The 25,567-nt window shown below is 41.4% G+C and overlaps 1 protein-coding gene and 1 long non-coding RNA gene across 6 annotated transcripts in view; both read right to left on the bottom strand.

The window, feature by feature from the left end:
- The window catches only part of LOC310760633, a 141,296-nt gene that overhangs the window by 33,602 nt on the left and 82,127 nt on the right, over positions 1 to 25,567 (bottom strand). The window lies entirely within an intron of this gene.
- ARHGAP20 (Rho GTPase activating protein 20) overlaps positions 1 to 25,567 on the bottom strand; it is a 77,345-nt gene that overhangs the window by 3,976 nt on the left and 47,802 nt on the right. For all 5 annotated transcript variants that reach the window (XM_083609146.1, XM_083609145.1, XM_083609149.1 and 2 more), the window contains exons 3-11: positions 22,456 to 22,626; positions 15,198 to 15,347; positions 13,047 to 13,088; positions 12,544 to 12,628; positions 10,344 to 10,421; positions 9,311 to 9,377; positions 6,589 to 6,777; positions 1,784 to 1,929; positions 1,442 to 1,603 (exon numbers count right to left, since the gene is read on the bottom strand). In XM_083609146.1, coding sequence (XP_083465272.1) covers positions 1,442 to 1,603; positions 1,784 to 1,929; positions 6,589 to 6,777; positions 9,311 to 9,377; positions 10,344 to 10,421; positions 12,544 to 12,628; positions 13,047 to 13,088; positions 15,198 to 15,347; positions 22,456 to 22,626 — 1,090 coding nt within the window. The remainder of the gene's footprint in view (positions 1 to 1,441; positions 1,604 to 1,783; positions 1,930 to 6,588; positions 6,778 to 9,310; positions 9,378 to 10,343; positions 10,422 to 12,543; positions 12,629 to 13,046; positions 13,089 to 15,197; positions 15,348 to 22,455; positions 22,627 to 25,567) is intronic.

Below are 25,567 nucleotides of genomic sequence, written 5' to 3'. Positions count from 1 at the left end.
AAAATTAATTTGTTATCAGCCAGTGCAGAATAACAAACAAAACGTCTCTAAGTCCAACGCAGCCAGGGTAGCCTTATGCAGTTCAGCACCTCTTAGCCTAGTCAACCTCCGAGGCTTACTACACAAATCTATTTGGATAGCCCCTTTGAGCTCCTTGGAAGAAGGGCAAAATTCCAAAGGAGCAAATAAAACATCTCCTTTTGTATTAAAGAAAGGGTGACCAATGTGGTGCCCTCCAGCATGGCCAGGGATGATGGGAGTTGGACCCACAACATCTGCTTTGTTTTTTTTAAAAGAAATATTTATTAAGATTTTACAAAAAAAGATATACAAAAACACATAATAAAAAAACAAGAAAAAAATAAGAGTAAACACACACACAAAAAATACAGAAAATTAAAAACAATTCTTTTTCATAATTTAAAACTCATTTGCTTGTTTCTTTGACTTCCTCACACCTCCCCTTCTTGTATTCCCATTTAAATAATCAAATCAGCAAATCCTTACCCTCTTTCATTTATCTTATCTCTATAACTTAACATTTTATAACTCAGTATTTTCATCCATTATCAATTCATTTTTGCATATTCTTATTAACTTTGTTACTAATACCGCTTATTTCCAATCCAACACCATTTTAGTTATTTTTTTACCTATTTATGCCCTTCTTCCATATTCTTAAAGCATTACAGCTGGAAACCACTTAATTTCTATCCAACATCATTCTAACATTCATTAATGGACCCACAACATCTGGAGGGTGTCATGGTGGCTATTCCTTCTTCCATCCATCAGCATGTGTTTGGCATCAAGCACTTGAATTTTGAAACCTATCCCACTCTGAAGTTATCCTGTGGCCCCAGTTACCCCAGCTTACTCTCCCACAAGTAGCTCATTCTATTTACTAACATTTATTTTAATCTAGACACCACCACATTCCATTACAGAACATCCTGAAAGCCACCAGGAGGCTCTATAATAAGACACTTGCTCTGATTTCTCTCTCTCTCCTTACTAAGATGTTACATTTTCTTTAAAATTCCTAACAAGGTTTTTTTTTTTTTTTTTTGAAAGCCCTGTAAAATCACAGGCTCGGGCAGGAATTTTTTTACCACCCTGGCCTCCCATCCCTGCACTATGGACCTGCCAATAGAGGAGAGTAAGAGATCTACCATGGCCACAACAGAAGGCTAAAGGATGGCTCAATTATGGAAGAGCAGATCTGAATTGGCTGCCCAGAGGAAATCCTATTGAGTCCAAAAATAGTTCAAGAATGCCCATAATCCAGTTGTTGATAAGATCAACACAGATGACTATTTTGGAAGTCTAACTAGGTTCAAAAAAGAAAGAAGGGCAGCTCTTAACATCCCAGGCTACAGAATCCATAACATAAATCCTAGAGGGTGGCAGAGGGGATGAAGGAGGACAAATGCCTGTCTACCTTAAGCACAGAGGCTATCACCAAAATGGACTCGCTGAGTAAATTCACTTCAGCTCCCGAATCAAGCTTCTCCTTTAGCTCTCTGCAAGATTTTGCACTTGCAGAACGTCGGAAAATGCCCTCAGTGAAAGGCCCCTCTTGGTTCAGGAAAGAAAGCATGTCCTGTTAAAGAAAAAGAAATATATATATGCATATTTAGGGTTGCCATATGTCCTATTTTTCCAGGACACGTCCTCTTTTTCACAGGCATGTAAAATGAGTCGTCATAGATAATCTCAAAAAAAACCCAAAGGGATTCTACTGAAGTTCAGTCACCAGTCACTGAATGTATGGGATACTTACAAAGATTGGCTTGGGCAGCTTGTCTGGCAGAGGGTGTCCGAATAGCTTCCCTTGGGCAGATGTTGGGGAAGGAGGAGCTTCTGCACCCCGCCAGAAGGCCCAGTTTATAGTGGATCTTTTCCTTTTAAGTGGCTTTTGGCTACACTCTGCAAGGAAAGAAAGAGGTTTCTTGTTACACTACACCACACAAATTCATGTCATATCCTTTATTTCCTTCTCTTTAGTGGTTGCGATGAACCAACAGTCTATCACACTATATGGTAGCGTCCATGGGTTTAAGAGGAATTCCTAGAACTGTGTTTAGCGATGGCTGCATTCATACGATGAAGGGCATATTTTAAAAATCCAGCTCACTAAGGCCTTCTCCAGATGGGTATTTTGCAGCTACATTCTGCAACATGCTCTTGACACAAAAACATTGCATTAGGATTGGATTTATTCAGCTTTATTCTGCTTTACTTCCCCAGTGCTGCAACAGTATTACTGTGGGGGTGGGGTGGGTTAGTGCAATGCAAGTGGGATCAAGCCCGCTACCTCAAATATTTGTGGCATGAATAGTTATGGTATTTCAGTAGGAAATTACAGGACATGCACTTATTGCAAACAAAGCATATGACCACCCCAAAACTTTTGCAGGTGCAGGTAGTTTTTGTTTTTCCCCATGTTGCTTTCACTTCATAGGGGGAAGGAGCACAGAAAGTCTACTTATGTCCAATGTAACTGTACAAAAAGGCGACCACTTCTGATTGAAGCTTTAAAGTTCTGATAGTGCACAGAATTTCAAGTGCATGTACCTCCTCCAGCTCTAGCCACAAACCCTTCCATCTCTCAAAGCCACCATCTTGGGAGTGTATATAAGCTAAAAGGCAGACTAGAAACCCATCAAATAAAGAAATATAATAATGATAAAAAAATGGCAGTGAGATCATTAGAACCAAAACGGTTACCCATCCCTGGCCATGTTATACAGCAAAATATTGATCATGCAATATCACCCTATATGATTTCAGGCAGGGGGAAATTGTTTTTGTTGTACAGCATGTAATTACAGAAGTTCGCCTTAACTATGGGAATGGGAGGAATACTTTTAGCTAAAAGCTTAAAAGTCAGCAGCACTTGACTGAAAAATGTACTTTGTTTTAAAGCTTGTTTTAAACTTGTTTGGCTGGCAAATTCTTTCCACAAAACATTCAGTGATGTAAAAATGAAAACAATACCAACTGCATAGCAGCCTGGTGAAAACTATCACTGCTTGGCTTGCTTTTGAATGCAAACTTTGGGGTAGGAGTTCTTTGCTTAATTGTCTTTCCAAACCATGAGATCTAGAAACTTAACCATTCAGGAATCAGATGCTGCACTGGGTGGCAGTGTCAGCAATCACCTTTCTGGAGCCTAAGGCCTCCAGACTCAGCCACCAGCTGCGCCCTCTGTGTTACCATGGCAGCTGGCCAGAGGAGAGAACAGCAGTAGCAGTTATCTTCTTGGAACCAGAAGCAGTTGACGTAACCCCAAGTTCACGAAGGCCCTGCTGATTTTCAATAAGGTTGCATCAGGCAGATACTGTAGATATGTATAGCAGCGTTATGATCTGGGCAGTTTCACTTGCAACCCCTTTCCTATGTGAGCTCCATGGAGAAGTGCTGGGTTGCAGCTGCTTAACACTTTATAAGTTAAAACCAGCATTTGAAGAGAATGGGGGAGGCTGCGTAGGCAAGAGAAGACAAATGTAATTTGCATCAATGTAATTGGCATGAAATCGATCCAAAAATACTGGGTTGTATCCAACACTACTGGTGCAGCAGACTTCTGTGTTTCTTCAGTTACTAAGATTTGAGACCAAATGACAGTGCTCAGTTGCCTTGTAAGAGACGGCTATATAAGTACTTGTAGGGAAGACCCTCTGCAATGATAAAATACATCACATTGATTGTTAGCAATATCAATATAAAAGACTGTGTGGAGAAGCGAATGTTGGGACATCTGCCCATGAATATTGAGGGGGTGGTGGAAACCTGCTCAGAAAGGAAAGGCTTCTTTTACACAGAATGGTTTGGATATATTTTTGTACTCAAGTTGTGACTTGGCCAGTTGACTGTGTCAAAAAACAGAGCTGTAGAGTGTCTGCCTTGCAGGGCAATGCACATCCATTTTGGAGGCAACTGTCAATCTAATTCCTATGCAAACGTATTTCACACTGCTGGTGAATTCTGGAAAGCCTGGGCAGCTGCCATATGGCATCTCAGCAGGCAGAAAAGATGTCCAGAAGGAAGTACAATGAGACAAAGGAAGGTCAGGTTCTGTAACAAAAGCCAAAGACATCTGCACTAACATTTTTAAAAATAACAGCCCACTGCTATATGCAGCTCCCAATAGCCTCCTACTGATGTTTGTTTGTTTTATATATATATATATATAAAAGTCAGATCAACATCTGCAGCAATGATGCAGCAACAGACAATTCTCTGGATTCTGGACTGCTAACTTTTAAGAATTGTAGAGGCTAAAGATAGCAAAGATATACAACCACTTCACAAAGCAACAAAACTGGGAGTTTCAGACGCTTTGCTCAGATTCTTAAGTTTCTAGCCATCATTGTTTCTAGAAAAATTAATGAATATATGCATGTCCGGTAGGGTTTACTGAGCAATGCTTCTTATTGTAGCACTGAATAACCACAAGGGGGTGCTTCTGTTGCCAAATAACTCCGCAGAGAACAGAGAACAAACTCCTGATGAACACAGAAGAACAGGATCTACATTTTTCGGCCTGGCAGGAAGTGTCTGCCTAGACCAGATGGAAAAGATAAGCTATAAAGGGTCATAATATGAATGTGGATAAGAAGGGGCAGTGTGTGGATGCAACAGAGATACTGGAGGTTCAGAGAAGCATTATATGAAGCTTGAATGTGGAAATTATCACCACTCCAAACAAAATAAAGAAGAGAATCTGAAAGAGGTCTTTGTAGAGGTCATCAGAGAGGCTAAATTTGGAAACTACTTCCGCTTTCACAAGTAGGGTGCCCTGGTCAATGCACTTGGAGCATTTTGCTGACTGTGATGGGTAAGAGAATAAACATGTCCTTTATACTTGCAAAGTTGCTTCAGAAATAGCAAACCATGTGGCAAGGAGCCTGGGCAGGAGGGCAGAGGAGGCAGGTGTCTTCTGTGCCTGGAACAGCTATGCTATAATACATTCGCTTACATTAGATAGTGGCATTACATTCTGTTACGCAGAAACAATGCAAAGCTGTAGTCCTGAAAACAGTAGGCAATGTCTTCTATGTATTGTTGCATGCAACTCCAATCTCCAAGCAGCAAGAAAGTGCTGAGGCGCCTGTGCTTACCCAGGGTTCAGTTTCCATGGAATTATGGTCAGTGGAGATGATGGTGTCTTTAGGATATATGGTTTCATTTACCAATATACACAACCTGAGCACAGGCTGAAGGAGCTCGCAGCGTCAACACCCCAACAGATCTTGCTTCCCCACCAGGTTTCCAGGAAAGCCCCCGCAGCCACAGTTTGGGATCAGCAGAAAGCAAGACATGCTTCTGTGTCCCCAGCTTTCAGTTTCAGCCAAATTCTTATACACACAACTCTCTCTTGCACAGCCCCGCCCCCTTGTCCTATTGTTCTCCATCCTAAAATGATGGTAGCATCCAGTCAGGTGAGATGGGAAATGGTCCATCCATTCATCTCTATGCCAACAGAGCCACCTCTTTGGATATAGTAAATAGCAGTATGTAACTGGCCAACCAAAGCCATTATCTTAACAAAGGAACTGTTTTGACTGGTTCAGCAGCCTCTTCTACAAGATTATAAGATGGGACCCAGCGTCTCATCCAGACTGCCCCACTCACCAAATTCATAACTGGAAGCTTATCTAGCATTTCATCTAGCAAACAAGCTTCCCTACCATGACTGAAAGCAGGGAAAGGAGAGAGGTGTTGGTGGGGGGCTAAGCAAGAGAAGTGAGTGGCTGCATTCACCACTGGCTCCAGCTCTGGCCAGAGTCTGTAGGCAGCCCTTGACAGCTTACATCTGAGGGAGCGCAGTTCTCAAAAGAAGCCCATTCCCTCCTGTAGGCCAAAGTCATAGGAAGTAACAGTGAGAAGATCAACAGGAATCCCATGGGAACTGCATGGGCATTCCAGACCACCTTCCAGAATCCTCCTCTGCAACTGTTCAGGAGTTCCTCAACTCACAAAAAAGAGGTTCCAGAAGCCACAACTTTTGATGCAACACTGGAATGAGAGAGTTCAAATATGCAGTCTATTCCCCCATTCACCCCCCCCTGTTTTAAGTACTGTTACTTCCCCAAGGCCCTCAAGAGGAGACCAGACTTGTGAATTGATGATATATAAATAAATTGCAAAAGTATGGATAAACCATTCAGGTAAGCCTTGAGAAATGTTCACTTATGGAAAAAACAGCAGAAAAAAGGGACAACTAGACCCAATGTGTTCTCTCTTTAAGCCAAGGAGGCCTTCTGAAGCTGAAGTATGATTGCTTTGAACAAAAGCTCTAGTCATTCACAAGCACAGACTCTATAATGAAGAAATCTGGCCATTTCCTTGTGAGCTTTGGCTGGCTTCACGTAAGCATTGGTCTAATAAGAAAAGAATTCTTAAAATACCCCCACCTCCACCTAACCCTGGAGTAAGAAGTTTGTTTGGCACGACCCCCTGTCTAGCCTGCCCCTGTGCTTCCTTTTGCCCATTCTCCAGGATGGATGCTGGCTTGTTACTACACAGAGTTAATCTGACAAATGTTCTCTGAACGAAGCTTCTGTAAGCAGAGAGACTCACCATTCAGCTCATGGCCAGTGGCCAGGCGCCTTGGCTTGATTACAAACTGGCACTGGCGCTCGCGGGGCAGCTGCTCGATTAGGATGGCCTCCTGAACTTCCAGAGGGCAGACGCAGTCCTTTGATTCCTGGGTCTGAGGCAAAGTGTCACGAATGTGGCTCATTTTAATTCCAAATGGATATTCGTGTCCTTAGCAAAGAAAGAGGAAGCGGGTTTAATTTTCACTGAGTGGCGGTCAGGCAACGAATGAGCACCTCCCAAGGATGCTGCAATGATATTTATTATCTCTTTAAAAACAAACGAAGAAAGAAAACACACAGCAGCCTCGGAATAAATGCTCTCTACCAGACTTACACTACACTATGATCTCCGTGCAATGTTTCTTCTGATAAGCCTCAATATCTGTTCTCCCTCATTCCCGAAACCTTAGCTAGCAGTTTGGTGCCCATTTTACTCGCCTGATTTTAGACTGCTGCGGCATGGCATGTCCCCAGGTTGGGGTTCCCTCTCCTCCACTGTATTCCTGGTTTTCACTCTCCTGCCCTCAACGGTCAGTCACCATTGCATGGGCACTGAACACAATCAACCGTCCTTGGGCTGCTTTGGGTCCCAAGCCTTTAGGGGTTATCTAAATATTTCTTTCCCTTACTTTGGCAAACTTCAAGGTTCTCCCAGGCCTGCTGTTTTGGCTGCATAAGCTGAAACATCAGAAAATAGAGGGAAATGAAATGCCCCATACACATGCATTTTGGCACCGGCCAGCCAAAGGATGTGTTTCTGATGGCCCAGTTGACCGAATGAAGCTTCAACATAGGGCTCCTTACCCTTTGCTGCAGAGATGGGGAGACTGGGGTCATACTGGCTGGGGCTGGAAGGAGATGGGAGCTGAGCCACATCTGGAAGGCACCAGGTTTTGCATCCAACTTGACAGTCTTTCAACTATTTAACTATCTGAAGCTCTTCCACAAGTTCTTAGTTTAGCTTCTTTTGCCCATTTGCTTTCATCTTTCCCACCACAAGACCTTCTTGTACCCTTTAAGACAAGGTGCTGCCCTCAGGTGCAATAGAGGTCACTGTTCCACCGCCAGTGCTGAAATAATACCTAACTGGCAGTCCTATAAACTTCGGCATCTGGAATTGGGAGAGGTGAGGAATGCCGTCTTGTCTGTTTCCCCTGGCAAGCAAATGTTGCATTGCATTTAAATAGTGCTATTTTACTAGGAAAAGAGGTGCTGGAACATCTCCCTTGTTCTTTTATAATGGCAATGACGCCCACCTGAGAGGTGCCCAATCTGATTTCTGGCAAGTTCTGGCTGAAAAAAAGCCCTTCCTCTAAATTACATTTCTACCTCACCTTTTATCCAAGGAGCTTAAGGTGCCATACGTTGACCTTCACCTTCACAACAACTATGGTAGGCTAGGTTGAGAAAACATGACTGACCCAACATCACCCAGTGCACTTCATGGCTGAGTGGGGATATGAACCAGGATCTTCTGAGTCCTAGCCCAACGCTTTACCCACTACACTACACTGCCCTGGTCTGGATCTGAGTATAGATTTGCCAACTGCTACTAGCCATGGTAGCTAAATGGAACCACCATGTAGACAAACAAGTGGGGGTGGTTGTGCGGCTGCTTGGGAGCTTCCAGATGCATCTGTCTGGCCACTGCTGAGTTGCACAGAGAAGTACATTTCAGATCACAACAAATATGAACAGCCAAGGCACTTTATGGCTCCAAAAGGAAAAGGAGATATTCCAAAATTAATTCAAACACATCCTGTCTAATGCTGGAATAGCACGCTTGATCACTTCTGTGAAATTTTGCAGAGGATTAATCGTTTAAAATGTACTTGGAAGCTATGAAACCGGAAATCTGTTTGTGGGTGTAACGGGAGTCAGAGAACAAAGCTGAAGTAACAAGGGCCACCAATTTGGCTTCTGATCTGCATCTGTGCAACTCCCACTGCAAATCAAGTAGAGATGGAAACAGGGCTCTAGGTAAGCTTCTAGGGGAATGTAAAAAAGGAGTATCACTTTAGTATCTGGCACAGTTTTAATAAGAGACAATTATGTTCTAACTTTCAGGGGAAGAGATTCTGTGAACTCAACGTCCTTCCATCTGCTTTTCAAGACTGTTCCTGATATTATGCACCAACAGATATAGAATTAAAGAACACGTGCAGAATCTAAGAAGACAAATGGGTATCTTTCTTGATTAAAATGTCCAGGTTATTAGTAATCAAGCAGTACTACTATTATTAAGAGCCTGTAACTACAATAGCTCTTAACTGCAAGGGTGGGGGGAGGATGCTTGGATTTCATTGGTCAATTATTTATCTTTAGTGATGTACTGGCAAACACACCACCATCCTAGACATTTTTACCTACCTAGTTTGCAGAAACAAAGAAGTGGATCTAGACCTGCATTACCATCCGTAGGCCTGTGCCTCATGTAAGATGGTTGTCATCTTCAGCTGAAAAGGACTAGCCACCCTCCCAAGGGAACTTTAATGGACTGATTTCATATTTGAAATCCCAAATGGAGAACACCATAAAAATTGCTGGCTCTCCACAACCAAACTTATGCACGTAAGGATTGGGTTTCCTTTTGGTCTTTTGTGTGTGTGTTGCTTGCTTTTGGCTGTTGCTATGTGCTCATAAGCCCTGAGGAGGGGACAGGATAGAAAAGAAACTAAAAAACAAACTTCCCAGAAACTTACCAATAAGGGGATATGGAGCATCTTCTCTACCAGAATTCACCCAAAGCTGATATTCTTTTTCAGAGCCCTTTAAAAACACAATCACACAGGTATTGCAATTTGTTGTTTGTAATTCTATATTGAAGAAAACCAAATAAAACTAAAATAAAGAAATGCAATTCTACAGCTAAGGCAGCTCCTATTATACAGGGCAGTCACAGAAACTGGTACTATGCTTTGTGGTTTCCTGCTCCCAAGAGTACGGAAATATGCAGCAGAGTGGTATTAGAAGATGGGGTATTTTTTGCTAGGTATTACATAGGTGAAGGAAAGAAACGTTATGTCTTTGATGGTATCCCCATGGCTCTTGGTCTTCTTTAAAATACACGCCTTGCACCATGGATGCTACTTCAATACCACTGCAGGGTTCACTTCAGTGGCCTGCAGACCATGCAGTTTCTTTTCCCCACAGAATCAGTGCTCAGAGCCCAATGCAATTGTCCTGCTATTTATACACCTGGCTCTGAAACAGAGGACCACAGCTAATGGAAGGGATTCCTACAGTGCAGGGTGTACAGCTTTGGCAATTCTTAACTCTGACCAAAGAAGCAAAATTAAGGCAAGAGGAAGAATCCCAAATCATTTCAGGCAGAACAAATTGCTTTATCCAGACTCCAGCTACAATCTTGGTCCAGAGCCCCACACTGTAGGTTTTGTACATATTGCATGAGTTCTTGCGCCAACTGAGGCTTTAGAAGTGGGTGGCTAAGTAGAAACAAGAGCCAAGCCTTCCTCTACACACAGATTCATTAAGGCAAAGAGGTGGATTGTCTTTTCTGCTGAAAAGAGATGGGGGGGATTAAAACTCAGAAAAATAAATATATTTCCTCTGAGTCCTGTTAATGTTCATTCCCCCACCAATGATTTTTCCTGGTGGCCCAAGTTAGAGAGTGCTATAGCTTTCTACTACCTATGGGATAACGTAAGCACACATCCGCCAATAATGCAAGTTGTTAAAGAGTACATTTTTTAAAATGACATCATGAATACTCACGTTGATTCCAAGTTGCTGCAAGGCCATGAGGACTATGTCACTTGCTGTGTCTGTGTTGTTTATGGTTAAGGTTTTTGACTGTTGGGGGAGAAAAGAGAACATTATTACCCAAATCACAGCACTTTAAAAGTAGTTAAGTACAGCATGAAGCTTATACTTTTGCCGGAGGAAATGTTAGCTGTAACTTTGATGTAATATCTACACCCAGGAAGCACACCTGATGAAGCAACGTTTAACTTTACCATATACCTTTTCGAGGAAGGGCAGATCAAAAGTATCCTTAAATAATTATATAATATGGCTGCATGGAAACCCCACTTGTGATTAGGGAGATAGAAGAATTCCATCAGAAACTGAAACCAGAGCAGAAATTCTCACAACTTGCATGTTTGTCTGAGGTCACTAACAGAAATCATGTAAGTGAATAGGAGTGCTTGATGCAATTGTTGTTTTTTCAGTCAGCAAACATTATGTGAATAATGTTATCTTCTACATTGCTTTTGACGCTTCTCTTCCACTGAAATGCACTAAAATTAATCACATAATTAACTGCAAAAGCTTCTGCCCTAGCAGATAGTGAGACAAATAAAGTAAAAAAATGTCCACAGGACCTCTCGGTTTCAGGCTCTTGCGCCAGTTTTTTCTCTGCAAAATATCAAAAACAGCCTTCTGCATGAGCCACTGAAAAATAATAAACTGACAAAAAGACTTAAGCGAAGGAGTACAAACACAGTCTATTTTTGCCTGGGGATATAGCTGAATGATCAGAACATAAACAAAGGGGGGGGGGAAATAACATTTTCCCAAAGCAATGACATCTGGCACCCAGGAGTAGGTCAGCACATTTGCATAAGGCTTGCCTTTGGCTAGAGAATATAATAAAATAATTTGTGCTGCATATGCCTCCTCCCTAACTAGCCCTTACTCTAGCATAGAATGAAACAATTCCCCAAGATCTCCAGCTGCTCTTGCAAAAAAAGGGAAGGCGAGCTTCATAGAAAGTGTTCAGATTTTTAGGAAGCTTCCATCTGCCACTCTACTGCCTTATCAGTGATATTTCTGGCACTACTGTGTTGTACTTCAAGGATGACCAGTCCAAGGGAGCCTCCAGTGACTCAGTTGTAAAGGTTCTGAACTACTGCACAATTTTCGTGTGTACACAAAACTGACAGATGCCGTTCCCCAAACATCTGTTGAGTTTTGTTCAAACTGTCTTAAACCAGCATGATTGCCCTTTGTTTGGATGATATAATCAGAAATACTTGTTTTGATCCTCAGTTCCTTATAGCCAATTTTATAATGAGCCGGAGTGATAAAAAATGAAAAAGAAGGTCATGGACCATTGGTAAAATGTGACTGGATAAAATCCCAGTACTAGAATTCAGTTCTGAGATATACAAGGAAATTTTGGGGGAACGAGGAAGCATTAGGACAATGTTCCCCAGCAGAATTCACGCAGGAGACTAGAATTTTCTGAGTACCGAGTACAGCATAGGGAAAATCTCAAAGGGCTTCCGAGATGCCTATTAGAGGTTTCCTACATATATTTGTAGAAACAAGAACAGGCAGGATGCTGGGTTTCTCTTTGGTGAACAGTCTCCAACATAGGAAATAGGAGGAGACTGAGAAGAGACATGATAGCCACCTTCAAATATCTAACTGGCTGTCACATGGGGGGTGGAGGAAATTTGTTTACTCCTGCTTCAGAGGGTAGGACCCAAACCACTGGATTCAAGTTACAAGAAAAGGGATTCCAACTATACACCAGGAAGAACTTTCTGGCAGTAAGAGCTGTTCAACCGTGGTCATAAACCATGGTTTGTGAAGAAGCCAAGGTCATAAACCATGGTTTGAACTAGCCATAGTTTAAACTAACCAGAGCTCCCCCATGTTTGGATTCAGTAGGGAGTTCTGATTAGTTTAAAAGCAGATGCTCCTGACTGCCTCCTTGCCATCATAGCAGATGAGATTGGGGTATGGTGTTCAAACCCATGGCTTGTTCATGTAATGTGAAACCATAGTCTGCAAAGACTCTGTGCTGTATTGGTTAATGGTCTTGTAAACAAACACCTAAATTTTGTTCTCGGAAATAAGCGTTACACATCATGCAGCATTTGAATTTTCACAGCTGTTTGCCAAGGAACAGGCACAACGATAGCACTGACGCGCTCTTCATTCAGTGCGGGTTACGAACACTTACATATGCGCAGCTTCCAATATCCTTTGCAATGATTTTCAACGGAATGCTCTTGGGATAGTCTTTTTCCTTCTCTTCCTTGATACGGCTGTCAAAGCAAGCAGAAATGGAGTCATTTAACAAAACAGAGATTGAAACAACAGAATAATAGAAGGGAAAATATGTTATGCTGATGCTCTAAATGTGAAGAGCTCTTCTGAAACGGCTTGCCTCTAAAAAGCACCTTTAAAATGAGAAGGACCTCTTCTACACAAATAGTTTGATTATTCCCTTCAAATGGTAGATTTGGAGTCTGCAAAATTAAATCCTATTCAGTAAGAAAAGCTCCATCCAATTTTGCTATCTAAGCAACATGCCAGTTTCTCTAATCTACTTTCACAAAACTTTTTCAATTTCTGGAGGCACAAAATGAAACTATATATCAACAAGATGGCAACAAGGAAGTGTCCTAGGTTCGGAATGACAGACAAGACTTTGTATGGGCTATTATGGCAAAACAGAAATACCTTTGTAGGAAAGTAAGCCACTTCTCTTTCTGCTCGATGGAACTGAAACAAAGAAAAACAAGTTTTAAATGATAGCTATGTACCACATTTCCCAACTTAATAAAAGCTTTAGAATCAAATTTTCGAAGTAGATCCTTTCCTCCATGCCCAAGCTGAGAGCTAGCTGAGAAACTAAACTGGTTGGATGAGGCCAGCTGGTAAATGGCACCAATAGCTGTGGCCTTAGCAAGCGACCCATCAATTCATGTACCTCTTGTCTTTGTATCTTTTCATCTCTCAGAAAGTGTTTCAAAGCCTCCCGTGGATTCAGAGGATGTTAAGGGAAGTATAAATTGCTTCCACATCATGCACTTCATAAATATTTGGACTTTCCTTTACAACAACTCTTGTAAAATTCTTCAAATGCCCTCTTTACCTCCCATTGTGAATGGCTTGGCTTACATAAAATCTAAAATTCCCTTTTTAACAGAGGCCATCATATTTATAAAGTCAGACTATTTCAGAGTCAACAAAAGACAGTCAAGAAAAAGTACCTATTAAAACATGTTTTTTCCACTGACATATAAAATCAAAGCTACGCTATCACCATAAACCAGAACCTACTTACTCTAAATTTGTAAAAGTGGAGATCAGTGAGATTCCGATTAAGTGGGTTGTGGACTGCAGCATAGACAATCAAAACTTTTCTGTCAAATTTATTTGGCAAGAAATAAAAGAGTGCCACCTTATATATTCTCTCTTGATATAGACATTGCCATTTATAAGCCAGGCTGCCAATCTGTTTCCAGGCTTGATTCAAGGTACGTAGTTTTGGCCCGGGACAGAATATCTCAGAGAAGAAGCCTTCCCCATACAAGCCTGCCCTATACTATCACTCATATTCCAAGTATCTTCTTAGGGGATCCTCCTGCCCCAGTCTTCTCCAATACAGTGGTACCTCAGGTTACATACGCTTCAGGTTACATACGCTTCAGGTTACAGACTCCGCTAACCCAGAAAGAGTGCTTCAGGTTAAGAACTTTGCTTCAGGATGAGAACAGAAAACGTGCTCTGGCGGCGCGGCAGCAGCAGGAGGCCCCATTAGCTAAAGGGGTGCTTCAGGTTAAGAACAGTTTCAGGTTAAGAATGGACCTCCGGAATGAATTAAGAACTTAACCCGAGGTACCACTGTATTGAAAGCAAAAATATAATCTTAACCTAGAATTAGAGATACCAAAGGGTATGATAAAAGCTTGGATTTATCTCAATATAATAAGACTTCATTTTGGGTTGTTAAAAATAAATGTTTTATTATGACTGATGAAGTGCCATTGGATTTCTAAAACAGAATGACAGAAGTTCACTGGATAGAATCCAACACAGCTGTATCTCCCACTCACGAAATGGGACTTCACCTTCCTATGTTTGCCCTGAAGACCTCTGCACACTCTAAAATCTGCTCCCCAACCCTTCAGAGCAGATTTTGGAGGTGACGTCCATTCCATAAGGAGAAATTCATTTCCTTCAGGCATGGACAGCAATTGATACTAGTACCAGAAGGGGTCCAACCTATCTTATGTCTTCTCATCTCTCTTGCCCTTCTTGGCTGTTAAAAGAGAAGCAGACTGACCAACTGGCTCAACTGTTTTCCTTTCTTTTTTGCTCTATATCCATTGCGGGGACCACCAGGAGGACCTCAGTAGCATCCCTCTCCCCAGATACTCTGGAAACTGAAGCTCTGTGAGGGTGACTACAGATCTTTAACAGAAATCTCAGCAGCCTTATCAAAATGGCAATTTCCAGAATCTTTTGAGAGAAGCCTTGACAGTCAAACTGTACAGGCAGAAGGTCTATACCACAAATGCACCAAAAAACCATGAGAAAAGTAAGTATGACTTGCATGCATGTAAATTATAATTTCATGTGCATTTGAAGAACGGCCACAAAACTGTTACTCTGAAAAGCAAGACCCAGAAGGCTCCACTCATTCCAAGCTGCAGAAGGAATCTTGATTCAACACCAACTTCATTTGCGCTATGAAGGGTCTCTCATTGAGGTAATTCATAAAAAAGGGTACTGGGTATTTTCAACTCTTGGTCATTCATGAACTTTAACGCTGTTGGATGAATGCAGGCAGGAAGGGGGGCAACCAATGCAAATAGTCTCTCATACCTGAAGCTGGCAACACAGTTGGTGGTGGGCCATCCTAAAACAAAAGACTTCTCCAGGTCCGTGCTACCTTCATAGACCTCTTCCAGGCAAGAAGCTGTCCACATGTCACAGAGACGCGCCTGGCTCTTCAGTTTGAAATGCAAGTGTGACCTGTAATTAAAAGAAGTCTGTTATAGTACATCCCTGGCAACTGAAGGTTAAAAATAACTATGAAACAGGCACATTTCAGCCAGCGCAAAACTAAAAACAATGGACTCTGTTGGAACTACACACAGGAGTTGCAACTGACACAGCCCTGGAGGCAAAAAGGGTGAACTAACAGATGATCACCAATTCAAAAATGGGCTTCGTTGGACCTGACCAAGTTCTCTAGTGAAACAAAGACTGCTTTCAAATGCTGTATTTCAAGAAAAACTGTGAATCCAGGAGTACATATCTGCCCTTACAAGTGGAAACAAGGGTATAATCTCAAAGCCATGTCAAGAAAGGTCAGAGAATGTTCTGATGCCACTTTGGTATTCAAGCCACTTCGAGTCATTTGGTACAAAAGCAGCTCATTAATATAAATAAAAACGAAAATGAACAGACTTGCTGACCTCAGTTGTGTGTGAAGCCTAGTGTGGAAGCATAAAAAGGCTGACGTAGGAAGTATGGGGAAGGTCACATGTACTTGGCCTTTCCCTCAACTCTTGTCAGATGTGCATCAATGGGACAAGCAGGCTTACCACAGACATGGAAGAGACGCCTGACTTGAGCATATTCACAATTTTGCTGACTATTACTGCTTTGTGTGGCTTTGCTGCTGATATTAGTATTGATATTTCTAGTTTGCTTTGCTTTTGGTTGGTTATATTGTGTTTTTATACTGCAAGCCACTTTAGACGTCTCCGCTTTTATATATGCAGGCCCCATCAACCAAAATGCTGATGGGAGAGTTTCTATCAGCCTTGCATTAGGAGTTCAGAGAAGACCTACCTTCCAGTGGGTGTTCAAATAGCCTTCTTTAACAGTCACTTCTGTCCAGAAGTGTTTGACTTATTGTTATCTGATGCATTAGAAACTGAGAGCATGCCTTAATCCCCCCATACCATACACACACATACCAGTCATTCTCATTATAAGGTGCTGTAGCTGATCTCTATCACAGGGTAAGGAAGATCTCACATTCAAATAAATGTGGTATCTCTCCATGTTCTCGTTATGGGGAAGGTACACATGAGCCTTAATTCCACATTCCCAGGCTCATTTCAAGAGGATTCCCAAAGGCTAAGCAAGGGCAGAACAAGCCCTGGGAGGGATAGGCAAAGTGGAATTCCTTCTTCAGTATTAGTCTAATTTGCAGTACAAACAACATAGGACACATTCAGCAATCTAGATCTCCAATGTGAAAGCACTTGACCCTTGTGGATTTCAAAGGACTGACCTACATTTATGATGCTCTTACTTTTCCAAAGCTTTTAATATCTAGTCTGTTAACAGCTGTGGCTGGATGCTGTGCCGCAGAGGAACTGGCACCAGTTCAAATATCCACAGATGTAAACATAGCTCTGGACACAACTCACTGGGAAGAGCCTCCAATGAAAACCTCACCGAAATGAACAGGAGATGGGCAAGATCACAGCTGTTCTATTAGACAATTCTCTCAAGTGCCACTAATGTTTCCCCAGGCATTCTAGGTAGACAGCGCCTTCTGAGAATCATACTTCTGTATTCGCTATCATAGCTCCTGCTCCTAGTTCAGCATTTAATGTTGAAATTCTCAGGGGTTAATGTGATGCAGAAAATGGTAGTGTAAATCAGCAGGAGTATAGAGCATTTCTCCGAATGAGATATGATTACAACACTGGGAGATATTTTGGTTTTTTTAAAAGGTAAGTAAGTGGGAGATACATATATGGTTTGGAAAAACTAGATAAACAAAAGTTGATCTTCTTCTCTCATGGTATGGGAACCCAGGGCATCCAATGAAACTGAATGTTGGGACTAAAATAAGGCGCCACAAGACTTTGGTCACATCCACACCAAACATTCCTTCTGCTATCTCAGTTTCGGATATTTCATTTCTGGGAAATGTTATATTCTTATGGCTAATTTTTTTTTCCTGGCAGGGATCTTCCCAGGAAAATCTGATACACAGCTTTTCCTCATCACTTTATCCCCATGCCAGGAAAACCTTCATTTTATCTGTTAAATTTCCACATACTGAGCAGCCATTAAAGCCACAGAAGCAATATCCAAAAAGTTGGCAGCTATAAAGTTCTCTTGAACACAGAACACCAAGCTGACAATTAATTGTCTAATTAAACAATTAAAAGCAGCTCAGTTCTTTGTTGAAACCACTTCAACACAAATTGCCTGAATCAACAACGGTACAGAGGTGGTTTACAATAATGGAGTCAGTACTAATGGCCTTCTCCTAGGAGCCAGCCTCAAATAAAATCTGAATAAGAACCGACATTTCAAATACACTAAGTAAACTTCCTATCCCTCTTTTTTTTGTAACCAATCACAATGTGACGGGGAAAGCAAAAAGTAGCTATGTTGCTCTTTTTAAAATCTCCTTCCAAATCTGCTGTTGGGAAATGCCCTTATTAAGAACAAGCAGATTGTCACAAAATTGGGGAAAGATTTGAGAACTCTTAATCAGGCAAGATGCTACACAGGAAGGAAAAATAAAGAATAAGTATAAAAATCAAGTAGGATGTTGTAGTCATGAGATCAGCTTGTAGACAAAGTTCCATGATGCAAATTGCAAGTTGAGTACATTCCTCCCAGGTGCCAGATACCACATTACACACCTAGGACTACGGGCTAAAGCAACAAGAGCTGCTCCCAATTTCTGATACTATAAAATCTTGCTTGTAACCCAGATCTGTCCCATGCTCAATTGGTAATTTACTTTTAATGAGCATGATTCAAATGAACATTGCTCTAATTCCTATGGAAATAGCATATTTAGACTAGTGCTTCCAAGAGTTTCTTTAATTGCCTCTGTCCACCGCCTCACGTGTATCATTACCTCAGTTCCCCCCGCCATATCCTTTCAGTTCTATTCAGTTATAGCCCCACCTTTGTGGTGACCATGTCTGTGAAATGCCCCCATTCACCAAAACGTATGTTCTTGCTTCCTCAGCACAGTCAAATCAGTTGTGTTCTAGACAGTAACTGTTCTGGTTGATGCTCCCATTTCTATAGCCCTCTTCAGAAATTACACCCATATGTTTGACCAGTCTGAGAGGGGGTATTACTGACTGACCCTACCCTCTGGCACCTGTACATATAGCACACCTGTAGCAAAAAAAGACTTTACAGCTGAACACACAAGGGTGCCATGTGATAATGAACTGTGAAATGGCTCCTGGTCATGTAATATATATATATATATATATATATATATATATATATATATATATATATATATGTATGTATATATGTTTATGTTTTATTGGTTTTAAAAACTGTGTAACATAAGTAATCAACAGAAAATAAAAATAAAAATAAACAGACATTCATTCCATAGTTGGTGCTTGTTGTATGTAACAATTTGTAGTTGGATTCAACATGATCTCCGGCCCCCCCATTGTGGTTCCCAGATTACATTCTTTATCTGCACACTAAACTTTGTCTCTTCTAGGTTGTTTCAATTACATTAATTTTATAAGATTCTCCTATTACATGCAGAAAGTCAATCCAGACCTGCCAACGGATTTATATTTTTGCAATGTTCTTTTAAATAAACTCTGTATACATCCCACTCTCTGTTAAATTTCTCATCGGTAACATCTTGGAACCTTGCTGATAATCTGGCTAGTTCTGCATATTCTTGCAATTTGTTTTGCCAGTCTAATTTGGATGGGATAGCTTCTCCTTTCCACCCTTTTGCGATTAAAATTCTGGCTGCTACTGTAGCATACATGAAAATTCTCCTGAATTTCTTTGAGATTTCATTACTCATTATTCCTAGCTGGAAGGCTTCAGGCTTCTTGGGAAAAGAGCATTTAAACATATATTTTTTAAGTTCGTTATAGATCATCTCCCAAAATTTTCTGATCTTTTTACAGTTCCACCACATGTGGATCGATGTGCCTTCCACCTCCCTGCATTTCCAACAGGTGTTTCGCCTAGATCTGAACATTTTTGGCCAGTTTGACAGGTGTTAAATACCACCTATAGAGCATTTTCATGCAGTTCTCTTTTAAATCATAGCATGCCACAAATTTTTTATCTTCCCTCCAAAGCCTTTCCCAGATCATTTGAATTTTTCACACATACAGCTTCTCTGCTACAGATGTTCAGGCTGCATGTTCAGATGCCATAAAGAGGGGCTAATTTGTGTATTGATGGAATCCATGAGGTGTTATTTCTGAAGTGGGATTAAGTCTACACTCCTTCTTGATCTTTTCCTCCCATATCTTTGCCAGATATGCAAATGGCCAGGACCGAAGGTGAAGTTATGGCTGCCAACATCACAAAGGCCCTCAAGTTTCCTGTAAGCAAGGGAAAGCAATTGCCATTTCCTTATGCACCACATACAGGTGAGGAACATCTGAACTTCTAGATGAAAAGTTCCCCAAACACATTATTTATCTTAATGTACCCCTCTTGTGTGCTTTAACACAGCAGTTTGAAAGGAGAAGGCTGACACACAGACTCAGAGGTATGGATTATAACATAAAAATACTAAGATCTAATGTAGTGGATTAGAATGTGAAAACAAGATAGCAAAAGAAACAAGAGGAAGCAATTCTGTATTTATGAGTAAACATATATAGAACTGCTCCGCCTGAAATTAATTAAAATTTGCACAGAAGCAATATGGAAGTCTGGTATTCTGATAAACGTCAACAGTTACTTTGTCATGGAGATGCAGATTTTCCCCATCAGAATTTCTTTCTTTGAGGCATGTAACTCACCATTCCTCCCAAGAACCGAGTCATGTAACTCCTGTCACTTCTGAGTACACAATCTGAGCCAGCCTTTGATTACCGTATATATCCTGTGTATCAGCAACAGACCTGGCAATCGCCTTTTAATTAACACCTTGCTCTCTTCACTTCTTGGCTTTCAAAAACGTTAAGAGTGCCTCAGCACATTAGTTGTGCCAGGCAGTCTGTCAATCAAAGCCACTTGGATGTGAACATGAAAAATACAGGACATGATGTCCATATTCCTTTATCCCCGCTTTTGACCATCAAGGATGCATTGGGTGAACCTATCTGTGACTGTAACAGGTCTAAATGCAATGGTTTCCATGGATTAACTAGTTACCTTACTTTCCCATGTATTAGACAAGGGTTTGTTTGTTTACTCCAAAATAAAGTAAAAAAATGGGGGGGGGTCGTCTTATACATGGGTAGTTGTCTTCACAAGTAGGATCTAGAGATTGGGTGGGTGAATGGTGTCTGCTGCAAGGGCTGCTTCTCTATTGGCTGCTGCTTTGTCAATCGGGTGGATTATTTGTGGATGTGTCGAGGGCTGCTTTGAACTGGCTGCCACTTTGGCAATTTGGCTTGCATTGCTTGCGATTGTTAGCGTATGCCAGTTGAGTGAGTGACATTTGGTTCGGCACCCCCCCAATTGCTTATTTTCTTAAATGTGAGCCCCCCAAAATAGGGGGCGTCTAATACATGGGGGCGTTTTATAGACAGAAAAGTTTGGTATTTCATGTTTCTTTTCTTAAAGTATGAACCTATTTTCCCTTCTTGTCTCCTCCTTCATATTTCTAATAAAATCCTTCTTCAATTTGGCTTTGGGGTTCAGAGTGCATTTGCGACAAGTTCAAGCAGCTGTGAGTTCGGGTAAGGAAATCTATCTAGTTCTTAATAATGAGTGGTTTAAAAACAAAGGGAGATCCTATTGATAACTATCTCATAAATAGATTTATTTAAGTGAGTAGTATCCATGTAAACTTTACTAGAGCAGACCCACTAAAAGTAATGGATGTAACTTAGTCATGTTCATTCATTTGAATGGGTCTGCTCTGAACAAAACTTCGTTCAATACTACTCTCTGCTTTGTTATCACGAGTACACCCTTTTGCTTTAATGATCTTGCATTAGCAAGACCTGTTTGGAAGATGCTCCGAAACAGAAGGTGAGAGCACCGAGGAGTCTGGGTAAGCCGTCTGTGTGCAGTCAGGCTTGACACTGAGCTTGGATTATTCACTCAGCCATACACAAATTAAATCAAATTTACAAGCTGGAGCTCTAGCATTCCAGCCTCCTGTAGAGCTTGTGGTTTCAGGCAATCCTTGGGGGTTCTTTCACATGTGATTATATGCCAGGAAGAAGCTAAGAAGGAAAAAGCCTGATGTCATATAGTAAGTGTTGTACTGCCTTCCCCAATTTAGTGTACTCCCATCGTCCATGGTGGAAGTGAAAAACATCTGGAGGGCACCAGGTTGGGAAAGTTTGGTATAGTAGGTAGGACCGTCATTGGTTTATTGATATATCACTTTTTTGCCTCCAAAGCAGTGAACAGATTAATACAAAAAAATACAACAAAACTACCGTAAATACAGATACAGTTGCACAATTAATAAATACAATGAAATCATAAAATAGCAAACCCCCAGGCCCACCATGAATGGGCTTGCGTGGGCTGCATTCACGCACTCGCCACCAGTGCAACTGCCCAAGCAATAAACTTCTTCCCTGGAAACAGCTATAGTTGTGGCTAAGGTCTTACAAGAAGATGGGAGGTGATATGGAATGCAATGCTGCAACTGACTCCTGAACTACAGTTATGCCTTCATTAGTCGCAGAGTGATTGGGTTTCCAAGGTGCTAAAAATGCATGCTTAAATTAGGGATCAGAGTTCTCAGCAAAGCAGGGTTGTTCTCACATTTTTAAAATAATTATTAGATGACATTTGCATTTGCAGTAACTAAAAACTGTACAGGGCCCTATTGCAACAACAAATGAGCTGATTGTTCCTCTTACACGTGGATTTGTTTGTGAAAGCTTTAGATAACAATGCTCAAAAGAGACACATTAAGCAAGTTAAATAAAAGGGCTCCTTTTAAGTGCCATGTGCAAAAAGTACACTCTTGTTAATAGAACTGGACACACTTTTTACTTTCAAGTCAACAGTGGCTGTAGCTATCCCCATGTATTAGGTGTAATAAATCTGGCTAACAAAATAGTAATAACCAGGTAACTACAGGAATATTCTGAGCTTCAAACCACAAAACAGTAGTTCGTAAAGAAAGAAAATTATCAGGAATCTCAGAGAGTCCTTTTTTCAGCACTGGACCTACTTGGGTTTGGCGACCACAAGAATATCTGAAAAGAGGAAAAGGTGTCGTTCCTGGGTCTGCAGGCCCGTCTTCAGCTGCACATGTCCATCCATAAGGAATGTTCTGCTGGGACAAAGGAAGGACTGCACCAGCGGACATGTCTCTGGACTGATGGGAGAGAAGCAACTTTCCCTGTAGCAAATGTGAAAGGAAGACAGTGTGAGCTGAACCAAAGAATCCACATGCCATCCTTGTCCACACAGCAATATGAATGAAGAAACCATTTCAAATTTGAAATCCAGCTGAGAACCAAACAAGTTTCATGTACTCAGAACAGAGGTGAAATTCAGGTATCATTTCAGGGGTCAGAACAGGATTTCCTCCAAACTCTGAAAAAAAAATATCAAATCTTTGAAAATGGTCACACTCAGAAGCTATTTAGAAAAAAAGCCACAAACTCTTATTTGAACACCATTGACACCCCACACAACACCCTCCAGTGTTAATTTCACCATCAAATTTTGCTAAATTCCAATTCTTGAGTTTTATCCAAGTTTTGATTAAGTTACTGGTATCATAGATGTGTGGGGCAATATTTATTTTATCTTTGGGAAAACCCAGTTTTGGTCCCCAGCTTTCCTTTATCCAGATTTTTACACACACACCCCTTCTGCATCTGGCTGTGCACACAGTTTCCCAGAATCCTCCATCCTTCCCCACCCAATCCTATTTACTGGGAACAACAACAATCGAAACAGCTGACCACCCAAAGAACTTTGCAGGAACGTTCCCTGAGTGGAGAGACTCATGCTGTGTTTGGATGCTTCTTGGCTTCACCATCCTGGTGTTTGTTATGGCCCTTGCTGAGTGCAGCTGGATTATTCAGAGGTGTCTAATGACAATGCTGACTTGGGAAAGCCTAACAGCTGGTGCTGAGAGGACACAAACTACAACCACAGGGAGGATGCAGATAGTTGCTGCCTGACTGTGAGAATCCAGCCTTATCATTTATTTGTTGGGTCAAAAATGCTGTATTTTATTATTTCTTAAGTCTGATGAATATTTTCACTTCTACAGTGGTGAATCTAACTGGTGAATTCATAAACTAGCAGAGATTAACTGCTGACTGTGTGGGTTAATTCCCAGTTAGGTTAGCAAACAGGTTTAATATCCAGTTTGGATCAGATCTGCCATTTTTAACTACTCTGCAAAACTGACAAAACCCTTCTCTCCATATACCACAGGCCCCCTTTCTCCTTGGTTTAAATCTTCAAGAAGGAGAACAGTTAATCAAGAAACCCTGTCCTAATCTGGGTACTTACTATCTTATTCCACCCCATATTAATCTAAATCAGGGATAGGCAACCCAGGTGCCCTCCGGATTTTGTGATACTCCCAGCCAGCCAGCATAGTCAATCATCAGGAATAACCGTGCCACAAAGCTGCTCAGGAAATTTCTTCCTGCCCCCACCTGGCTAGAGAGAGTGGGTGGGGTAGAAGGAAGAGTGGGGATGACAAGAGAAAGAGCAGAAAGGGGAAGAAAGTAGGAGAGGGAAAAGAAAAGGGGGGGAGGGACAGTTATGCTAAAAAAGGAGTTCACTCAGAGCTCTCATAAACCTTACCATTCCACTCATGAAGCAGGGCTGGTCTGGGGAGAGTGGGGTGGCCCCTCACCCAGGGTGGATCATAAACCCGGTAAGGCTATCTGGTGGGAGAGGCACTCTTAGTCTCATCCCTAGGGAATGAAGATTGTAATCCAGGCACATCTGAAATGCCACAGGTTCCCTATGCCTGACCTAAACAATGAAAAGTAGGCCTGTTGTCACCACCACTGCCCCTTAATGGATAGGATTTGCAGCCCTTAGACTAAACAAAAGTTATAAATGATGTGCAATTCATCAAGTGTGACTAAAACACTACAGATTACAGCTTGAGACAACTTTTGAATTTGGATTCCATTACCACATTATTTTCCTGGAAGGCCTCTGCACCTTGAAGGCCTCTATGACAACGAGTCAATAGCTGACGCACCACAATACTATAATGCAGTGTTCAAACCGTGTTCTAGGAAACACAGGGGTTCCTTCCATACTTAGCTGGGTTCCTTCAGTGGGAAGATCAGTAACAATGAATAAGATTGCCCATCACCTTCTTGTTTGCAAGTGAATATGAGGTATGTTCTAGGTTGCTTGTTCAGTTCATGTAAATCGACAGGGAGGCCCAGAAGAGCAGGGCCCGCATTAACTGTGTATGCAACCTTATAACACCCCCGAATCCTCTGCAACACACTAGCGTTCCACAGCAGATGTTCAAAGGTTTTTTGACAAAGTCATATGGAAATGGAACCCTGAAGCTAAAGTGTAAACGAAATGGCATCTATTGAATTCTTGCTTGGCATTCTGCTGTTAAATAGGTACAGTGGGAAAACTAGAAATAAACAGCAGTCCTTCATGCAAGCTCAAGTAGAAAAAAGTACCCATTTCTGAAGACATAGGGACATTACTTCAGAAACAGGGAGAACCCTCAATTTATCATCTTTTTTCTTTTCTTCATTTTTTTAAAAAGATAGCAAATGCACAAAGAAGTTTTTCTACTCTTCTTTGCTTGGTGCATTTGGGTCATACCAGGGTACTGAACTCAGATTATTAAGCTAATGGGGATTTCAGCATTTATGGAAACTTATTCAAGAATTATTTTTTATGGTACACTTTGGTGGCACAATGTGTTCGGGATTTTCGGTCTCATTTCGATTTTTGCCTGGCAAGTCTCCTATGTTATGTACAAAAGCAAGCAGAAATCATTAAAGCTTCAAATTTCACATGCTAAACTGGATGGTGTGATAATGTCTGAACAGTGTGCTCAAACTGGGAGGTGAGAGACAAGCAGAGGAAAGGGTAGTTGAGGTGAGGTGAACAATTTTGAAAGCCTTTATTACTAAGAAATCCTATAACAGCCAAGGTTCAGGACGTTCACAAATAGTAACTGTAACCCCAGTGGGATAATAAGCAATTTCTCCTTTTTTAATTCTTGCATTACTATCCAGGAGGGCAAATATGCATAAAGAGGGTTTTTCAGGTGCAGTGTGAAGAATGCAGCAAGTGTAGAAAGGCCCCATCTGCAGTATACATTTAAA

Source organism: Podarcis filfolensis, assembly GCF_964270895.1.
Source record: "Podarcis filfolensis genome assembly, chromosome: 4".
NCBI classification, from domain to species: domain Eukaryota; kingdom Metazoa; phylum Chordata; class Lepidosauria; order Squamata; family Lacertidae; genus Podarcis; species Podarcis filfolensis.
The sequence above is the reverse complement of the archived record's forward strand: the minus strand, read 5'-3'. Positions and strand labels throughout refer to the sequence as shown.